At 37.4% G+C, this 9624-nt stretch overlaps 1 protein-coding gene across 3 annotated transcripts in view; it reads left to right on the top strand.

Moving 5' to 3' along the window:
• LOC102313762 (nectin-3) overlaps positions 1 to 9618 on the top strand; it is a 12624-nt gene extending 3006 nt beyond the window's left edge. The window contains exons 2-9 of one of the 3 annotated variants that reach the window (XR_006053458.1): positions 467 to 652; positions 923 to 1225; positions 2497 to 2590; positions 3154 to 3308; positions 4076 to 4184; positions 6071 to 6176; positions 6899 to 6986; positions 7325 to 9618. Coding sequence is in view for 1 of the 3 variants with exons in the window: in XM_005951638.3 (XP_005951700.1) it covers positions 467 to 808; positions 923 to 1225; positions 2497 to 2590; positions 3154 to 3308; positions 6071 to 6176; positions 6899 to 6986; positions 7325 to 7327 (1091 nt within the window). In the remaining 2 variants the exon portion in view is untranslated. Of the gene's footprint in view, positions 1 to 466; positions 809 to 922; positions 1226 to 2496; positions 2591 to 3153; positions 3309 to 4075; positions 4185 to 6070; positions 6177 to 6898; positions 6987 to 7324 lie in introns of all 3 variants that reach the window. The other 2 variants (XR_006053457.1, XM_005951638.3) reach the window with 2 other exon arrangements.
• The last annotated feature ends 6 nt before the right edge of the window (positions 9619 to 9624 follow it).

Genomic DNA, 9624 nt, shown 5'->3' with positions numbered 1-9624 from the left:
TTATTATTATTATTATTATTATTATTATTATTATTATTATTATTATTAACTATGTAACTATATAAGGGCATGGTGAGGATGCTGGAGAATATTGTTTTCATTCCTCTGTTAAGAGTGGAGGTGGGCGCATGGCTACTCACATAACCTTGACTGGCTTACATGGAGTTGAAGAAAATAAGCTGTGTTATGTTACCAGACATCTGTGTATTTTCTTATTTTGATCATTTGATGAACAAAATAAGTTTAAAGCTTGAGTAGATTTAACACCACAGAAACTAGTTATAAATATTTTTCATAGTTATTTTTCAATGTCTAAACAGCTTAATTTCAAAATTTGTTTGAAAGATGAAGCATACACAAACTCGCAAAAACAAAAGAGTTCATCACACTTTGATATGAATGTACTTGGATTCTCTTTTGTTTCTATTTTCAGCTCTGCCTTAATCACGTTTTCTGTACTTTACAGCTCTCCGGGTGATTGGCGGAAGTGTGACAGTGAAACAAGGAAGTACTGCTATCTTATCGTGCTATGTCACTGGTACCAATGATGACCTGACACAGATTACCTGGCAGAGGAAGACTAGAGAAAAACCTCGCAATGACAATTTCCTAACTATCCTACCCAGAGAGGGAGTGCAGTTTGTCAATGGAGGTGATGATCGATTTAAATATATTGGGAATTTTAACAACAAAAATGGAACTCTCCAGTTATCCAATGTTGCCCTGAAGGATGAAGGCAGATACACGTGCATCTTCACCTTGTTTCCCAGTGGAAATCAGAAGATTGAGATACCTCTAAACGTGCTTGGTATATAAAAAAAAACAACAACTTTATTTAAAATATTGTGGGTGTTTGTTTGTGAGACAGACATTTTACCATGTTGCTCGCATGTTGACTAATTGTGTGCTGTACCTCTCCTAGTGCCTCCTTTCACAAGCGTCAAGGACAATCTTCCCACTTTGGGCACAGAAGAGGTTTTATTTGCTACCTGCACGGCTGTTGGATCGAAGCCTCCTGCAGAGGTGAGGTGGCTCACTGGTGCTTTGGGAGACAAAGTGAGGACGACGGCAAACTCCACCCAGTATGACAACGATACAACTACCACTGTCAGCTCGTTGTTTGGTGTTCCTACGAGAGAGATTAACGGTCACCAGGTCCAGTGTGTCATCAGCGGTGACTCTCTGTCTAAAGAAGAGAGTCTGCTCTTCACTATACAGATCTACTGTGAGTGTCAGCTGCTCATGTAGTTTATTATTTGTCTTCTTTTGTGTTGGCGTTGACTGAAGAACGTTAATTATTAAATCAAATATTAAAAGTACACAGGCACACCCAGGATTAACTGATTAAACTGCAACTGCAAAGCAATACTATAGAACTTACTTACTTGTTACCAGTTAATCTTTATTATCTACTAATGCAACAGAAATATTTTCATAAATTATGGATAAAATAAAAGTAATAGCTGCACTTTTTTAAAACTATACCCTGCATCTTTGGTTTGAACAAAAGCAGACATAAACCTCATACTTCTAGGTAGCCTTAAGTGTTAAGAGTTGACATGGTTTTGCTTTTTTTCTTTGTTCATGAGCTGATTTATTGTTTTTCCCAGTATGGATACCAGCTTTATCCTTGTTCTCATGCTATTGTCGTTCACTCATGTTGTCACAATAGCTGGATAAAGATTTTGCGAAAGATGAGACGAGTAATAGAACCTGATCTGTGTCCTGAGACACAACCACCCAGTTCAGCTGAAATGCAGAAAACTCAGTAAAGTTGTGCATCAGTGTGTGTATCAGCACGGCTTTGGTAGGGGAAAAGTAGAACTAAAACTATGTATCTTTAATCAAAGTCCAACTGTGTTTTTTTTTTTTTACTTACTAGCAGCTGTATATTCCACATCTACACTGCTTGTGTCAAATAATGCGCATCCCTTTTTGACACCAGTTCGATAATTTGAATCTTGAGAGCATCACAAAATGAATAATGTCTACCCAGAATTTGGATATTTCAGCTGCCTTGAATGAGTTTTGTTCTCGGTAAGAGTGCAGATGTTCAGGTTAAAAATTAACTCTCACCAGTTGAGGCAACACCACGGTGCACAGACCAGCTTAAACCTGTTTGTAAAGCTTAACAATGACTTCATTTGTTTGAGATCCATTCAGCACACATTGGAAATAGCAGAAGGTGAAGCAAAAACACTAGAGACTGTTTTCAAAGCATGCTCTTCCAGTATTGTAGGTTCTTTTTTTTAAATGACACAGTTCGTCTGTGGTGTTATATTTCTGGTTGAAATCCTCATAAAGGCCATGCTTTTAAACAGAGCACCAACATGCTTGAATGTGTACAAAATGATCTCTGCTTGAAACTAAGTGTAAAGTACCCAAAATGCATTTCTTTGTTTTGATTCAAATATATATGAAAAGTTGTTTGATCTTATTAAGATGTCCTCAGTTAAGAATTAACACAGGTCTCTTGTTCTTTCTTTCTTTTTGCAGTTTCTCCCACAGAAGTGAACATTAGAATGATTTCAGAGGACTCGTTCGAGTGTGTGACAGAAGCCAAACCAAATGCAAACTTTACCTGGAGCAGGTAAAGTAGTTTGAATATTGGTTCCAGTTGAAATATTTCATTTCATGGGAGTGGTAATAATAAAGGCACTGAGTCTTATATAGTGCTTTTCTTCTCTCCTGGAGCATTCAAAGCGCTTTATACTCACTCTTTCACATAAGCACTTTCTTCTATGCTTTTTAAGTGCTCATTAGTTAACATTTACACACCAATGGATGCAACTTGTTAGTATCTGGTCAGTATCTTGCCCAAGGATATCTGGCACTCAGACTGGGGGAGTCAGGGATCAAGTCATCAACCTTCCATTCAGTAGATGACCTTCTCTACCTCCTGAGCTACAGCCACCCCCCAGGAAATAATGTTATCACCAAGCACATGACACATGCTTGGTGATAAGAAGCACATGTCATGCAAAGCAGTTTCAAAGAGACATGAGGGTTACTTCCAAGTCTCACCTGCATCCATCCACTCAATGTCCTCCTCGACCATAATTTATAAAACATACATGTTTAGCTTTTAGCACAACTCACTTTTTTCTGCCCTCTCTGTACATTTCACGTTCAGGTCTCGTTCATGTTTTTCAGATCTGGCCAGTCTTTGCTGGAGTCTTCTGTCAAAATAGACGGTGCAAAGCTACAACTGCTGAGCCTGACCTCTGATCTAAATGGCCTTTATCAGTGTGAAGCATCTAACACATATGGAAGTAAACGTGGTCAGCTCTATGTGCATGTGGCATCAGGTGAGGTCAGCTTGGTTTTAGCTGTGCAGTTTGTCCAAATCTTTTTGAACTGGTTTCTGATTTTGGGGGATTTTAGCTTTTGTGGATGTCGTTTCATTCTGATCTTGTTCTGTTTCATGTTCTGTGGACTTCTTTCAAAATAAATAAATAGAAACTTAAATTTCTACTATGAGAGTAAAATGATGGACTTCTGTAGGTACTCCACCCACATCCAAATTAGAGGTTAGGAATCATTTGTAAGCAAATGGCTTAAAGAAATGATTGCCTTTGTTACGGCCGAGAGGGCCAGGCAGTGGGTGTGGACTCAGATGTGAACACAGTATTTTATATACAGTGCCTAGTTAAATTACACAGCAGGAAACTATGAATGCTATGAACTGTGAAAGCTATGAACTGAAAACTATGAGGCCAAACTATGAACATGAAACTTACCTTAGAGCCAGCATAAAACAGACAAGTAAATGGATGACTAATGCTCCACTCAGTGCAGTACATATTACTCAAGTCAGTTCTACAATTTAAAACTTAAAGCATGTCTTAAATTAAATATACAGTGGAACCCTGGCTTACGAAGACCCCATTTAATGAAAAATTCAAGTAACGGCAATATTTCTGCCCGTGGCAAAATGCCCACTTAACGAAATAGATAAAATAGAAAATTGTAAAAAATTTAATTAAATTCCATAATGTTATGTACATGTACACGTATGTATGTATGCATGCATATGTATGGTTTCTTCAACCTCTGCCACCTCCTCCTCCACTAGGAACTTTGTCTTCAGCCAGTATCGCTTCACTCAAAAGGCGATGGAAAAAGGTGCTTCGACTTACGAAAATTTTGACTTACGAAAGGACCCCCTGGAACGAATTAATTTCGTAAGTCGGGGTTCCACTGTATTCTGTTCATGGCCATATAAGTTTCTTATGCCTCAGACTGTGTTAGTCTGAGAGATTTTGAATGTGCAGTGGGTGCATGTAGTCTTCTTTCGGCTGCCCTCCTTAGAGAAGCTAAGAAGAAATACTTTAAAGAAAGAAATAAAGTCTGGCTCCTTAAAAATAAACTCTAAGGAAATGAGGGTTGGCTCAAGAATTTTGCTTATTTTTTTCAGACCATTTAGGGATCATTAGTGTTTCAAATTTGCCTTATGCATTCTCATCTTTCATGCTAACCTCCATGTCCTCTTTTATTACATTCATGAAACGTCAGTGTTTCTTTTTTTCTTCTGCCTGGGAGCTAAATATTCAACATCTAAAATATTCACTCTCCCTCCTCTGCACACACCCAAACATCTTAGTCTCTCTAATTTTGTCTTCAACCTTAGCTTTCCCTCTGATTTACTAATTTCTAGTCCTGTCTATCCTGTTCACTCCTGATGAAAATCTGAGCATCTTCAGCTCAACATCCTGTTTTTTTTTTTTCAGTGCCACTATTTGGAAACCATATAGCAGTATCATAGCGGTATCATCTCGTAAACCTTACCTTTCACCCTTGCTGCTGTCCTTCTGTCACAAATCAGCCCAATATGTTTATCCACCCACCCCACACAGCCTGCACTTTCTTCTTCACTTCTTTTGTGCATTGTCTGTTGCTTTTGATGCTAGTTTTTACAGCTTCAGTGTTACACCTGTCTTCTTCTCATTTACACACATCACATATTCTTTCTTGCTTCTACTGGCTTTCATATCTTCTCTTCAGTCCGTACCTCCATCTCTTTGAGTTGACTTCCAACTCCTCCCCTGCGTCACTTAGTACAGATCACACTGTTGTCTGCAATGATCACAGTCCAAAAAGACTCCTGTCTGACCTCATCTGTCAGAATATCCATTACCATTGGAAACAAAAAGGGGCTCAGAGCTGATCCCTGATGTATTCCCACAACCACCCTAAACCCATCTGTCATCTCTGTCGCATATCTCACTGTCTCACTGTCCTCATACATGTTCTGCAACACCTTCACATGCTTCTCTGCCACTCCTGACTTCCTCATGCAGTATAAGTTTCTTTCTTGGGTCCCTATCATATCCTTTCTTTAGATCCATAAAGACCCAATGAAACTCCTGCTGGCCTTTTCTGTACTTCTCCATCAACACTCTGAAAGAAAACATCTGTAGTGCTCTTTGCCATGAAGCCATACTGCTGCTCACCTCTCATCTTACTTACTGTCATGCTCCAGGCTGAGGGCAATTGATGGTCATTTTATAGTTCTTCCTTTTCCAAATATTCACACCAGCAGTTGTCACCTTCTCACTGAACTACTTGCTGATAGCCTTGTAATCCATTACAGCAGATCTACAGTCTTGTCCATGATGTCCTTTGATAGCTCTTTGGTCTGGTGCGGAGTTGGAAAAGAAGGAACCAATTCTGTGGTTTCTTCAGTTCAGGCCGTTGAAACCAGAAATCTGGCTATTTGTTCTGGACTTCAGGTTGATATTTTGTCTCTTACCATTAAAATGAAACTACCATAAAAATTAGAGACAGTTCATTTCTTTTCCCGAACTGTATCAGACAGCTTTCTCACACCTTTCCCATTTTCTCTTCCTTTATCTTCACCCAAGACTAGAAAAGTTTTTGCCAGAACATTTTTGACCAACAGTACCAGAAGTGATCATTGTTAACCTGCCCTCAACCTACACGAGCTACATGTTTGATTTGTGTATGGTATATGTTTAAGTATTGTCTGAGTCATCTAAATATGAAACAAAAAACATAAATGCCAGATAATGTAATTCTCATTATATCCTTCATTCTTGTGTCCCTGCAGGATCGTGCTCTGCTGCATGGGCCTTACTTGGTGTTTTTATATGTGTTTTTTTCCTGAGCATCGTTGGGGCTGCAGTATGGTACTTTTATACACATGAAGATCAAAGGTACTTCATACATTAACTTGCATGTATCCAATATGTAGAATAATATTTAGTAGACCTGGCTTTAAAGCATGTGGACCTACTGTCCAAACTGAAGTATAGTAGAGTATATGTCTTTATTTATATAGGAATGGCCTAATTGGCAATTTTGATACTTTCTGTGGGGCAAAAAAAGTGTACTAGTTAGCGTGTTACAATAGACATTTTAGGCTAGATTTCATTTAGCGAGAGGGAAACGGAAGACTAGCTTGTAAACAATGTTTTTTCCACAGATGAAACTAAGTAAATCTGGTACCAAAATAGTAGAAAGGAAAAGGATGGAAACATAAAAAAGGATAATCTGAGAAGTACATATCCTCTTTAAAACACAGTGAATTTAGTCTCATAAAATGTTAATCTCAATGATTTCAATCAATATGGAGAATATGATTATTTAATGAGTATTGAGTGATGTTTTTTTTTTAATTAAAAAAAGTTGTATTGTACTGTCTCAGGTGATGCACCTAAATTACTGCATCGCTCTAAAATCAAAAGTGTTTCCAGACAATACATGATGCACTTCTTCGGACAAGCTCCTCGTTTGCCATTTGTCTTTGTTTTGCATATTTGGGTATCTGTCTTTTAACGTCGGGTTATTCATGCACTTGTTTGTTTTATTTCAAATCTATTGCGGTGGTGTTGGAGGGGAAACTGAACATTTTGAATTATTGTCCCAAAAATTCCAGGCGTAGGTTTACATTTTTTTGGCAGCGTGTCCCAACAAATGAACCAGCTGGTAACAGTGCAGCGCAACAAGAACAACATCAGATGGAGGTCAGTAACAGTTAATTCATTGAAATGTGCCATTGTTGTTTTCATTTTTGTTCCAGTCAAAATTCAATTTCTCTTTCCAAATATTTTGGCGCTATTTACTTTAATGTAAAATTATGTTATGCAATTATTGCAGATATATTTGTAGTTTTAGTTTTGTACAAGTAATTTTATTAAATCTGCCCTTCTTCAAAAGTAAATCTTTTTAATTATTAATGTGTGCATTGAATATTGTAGGAGGTTTTTTTTTTTTTTTAATATGCAGATACATGAAAGTCTTTGCATGTTCAGATGAAATTACATGCCGTTTTAAACAAATTCTCTTATATTGTTTACTTCAGTAATCTCTGTGACAGCTGTGGAAGCAAAGGATGAGCAATATCTGGACTGAATGCTCGACCAACATGTCATTCTAGAGTCAGCTACTAAATGAACAGATGAAGAACAGGTGGAGGTACTTGGTGTCCGTTTATCTCTCTGCCCCACTTTTGTTTATCATGTCTTAGTTTTTAATGAAGTTTCTTTATTGCTTTTTCTTGTACTGCCATGGCATTTAGGTTCTACCTTGACATACCAGCTCTGGCTAATATGAATGGCAGTTTTTCTCTGACATTTACATCTCCTGATAACACAAGCCGTTAAGCTACTGAGGATTTCAACCCACAGGGCTTCTGTTTAAAACAGTGTTATCAGTACACCACAGAGCCTCACACAGACAATAGGTTCAGACGGCACAAACAGCCAAGTGAAGCACACTGTCTGACTACCATATATAGTACATAACACTTGAAAAATAGAGCCCCACCCTTGTTAGTGCACGGCAGATGTTTTGCTTGGAAATCTAACATAAAGCAACATACAAAGAAATTTGAAAGAAAAAAAAAATATTTTAAAAAATCTTAGTGAGGTTTTGTTACTGTGTTGAATTATTGGTTGTTTCGTTTTGTTTTTTTCATTAATTTGAAGAAAATCAAAGGTCTTCACCCTTGAAATTTTTTAATTTAACTGTAAAAAGCAGTACGTTATAGCATTTTACAGGAGAGTATAGTTACAAAGGTCACATTTCTCTCATTAATCATTAATCTTAATGACTGTATTAACTTAGATTACATGCTGGTCAATGTTTAATGTGAAACTAGAACAGAACACCAAAGCATACACACTAAAATGCTGGAAATTCTGTGGTGGTACTCAACACACTGCAGTTTAAAAGTCTGCTTCAGCAGGAAAGAAAAGTTTGAGAAAATTAAACAAGCTATTTATGATTTTATAGTATTCACACACGTAATAAGTTATTAGTTCGATGTTATCTTCCTATTTTCGCTCTTTGTCATAATGTGCAGTGTGAGGAATAATAAAAAACAGCGACTGATCAGCAAGAGTAACCAATTGATACAGAAGTAAAAGCAAAGATTTGTCCAGGTGTAGGAAAGAAGTATTCCCTACATCCCCCTTCATGAATCACCACCTTATCGCGGTAAAGGGGTTTGCGTGTCCTTCTGATCCCAGGAGCTGTGTTGTCGGGGACAGTTTGTCCCTGGTAGGGTCTCCCAAGACAATTTGTTCATGGGTAAAGGGCCAGACCAAGTGTGATTCAAAAGAGTTCGATGATGAGAAGTTACTTGACAAAATCTTGGTTACCAGGGCCCGTTCATAAGGCCAAACTTAGTCAAGGAGCTATTTTTGGAAACACCCATTATTCATGGGTCCTGGCTGACCCCAGTTACTCCAGTGAACCCATCACCTGCTGGAGGGGCCATAGTGGTCCAGTGTTACGTGGATCAGGTGCTAAAACTGGTTTGTGATATACGGTGATAATCAAGTGTTCCTTCAAGTGTGAGCAGTGTACTATGTTGAGTATCATACATAATGAGAAAGGTTTTCTAAAATGTCCACTCAGGCAAAACAAGCTTTGTTAATGATTCATAACTCCAGCTGCTGTAGGTGGAGAGCAGTGACCAGTCTATAAAGTCACACTTCATACATGGATTTATGAAATTTATTGCTAATTAACAAACATTCATTGTTTTATGATTAGATTTTTTTCCCACCAGATTTGTCATAGACTGAAATATTATGTGATAGATCAGAAGGTGGGCGTATTGTGTGAGGATGTTAGCGTGATGTCAAGTTGAAAGTAAAATTTTAATTATATTCTATGTTTTCATGTGTTAAGTGCTTATTCTAAATTATTATCATTGAATTCGGGGGGTTAATGTTCTAGTGTTGTTGATTCACAGTTTTCATTGTCTCACTGGTCATGATGGTACTTATGTGAATGTTTCAGTATAAAACTTTTTACAGTTTTAAATAGTGAAGCAAACTGCAGCTATTAATGATTGCTACAAAACAATACCTCTTTTTATACTTTTTAGAAGTGTATTCTGGTACTGCCTAAAGTTTTTGTATTAAGCTGCTTCACTTTTGTAAAAGGTTAATTTGCATATTTAACTGCTGTTTACAAACAAGCTTGAAGGGGGCCACAGCAGCGTGTTGTTTTATACTATTTATATTTTAGGATAGAAACTGCTGACTCATCTTGTCTGGATCTTGTTGCTAAATCTGTTTTTAGATTTAGTAATGGATGTAAAGATATTCTTTGCCTTTTTCCTGCATACTGCTGAATATTGTAAATTTAGTT

The sequence above is a fragment of the Haplochromis burtoni genome, unplaced genomic scaffold, assembly GCF_018398535.1.
Source record: "Haplochromis burtoni strain Fernald_Lab_line unplaced genomic scaffold, NCSU_Asbu1 Contig_1038, whole genome shotgun sequence".
In the NCBI taxonomy this organism is placed as follows: Eukaryota; Metazoa; Chordata; class Actinopteri; order Cichliformes; family Cichlidae; genus Haplochromis; species Haplochromis burtoni.
Note: the sequence above shows the minus strand (reverse complement) of the source record. Positions and strands in the feature narration are given on the sequence as shown.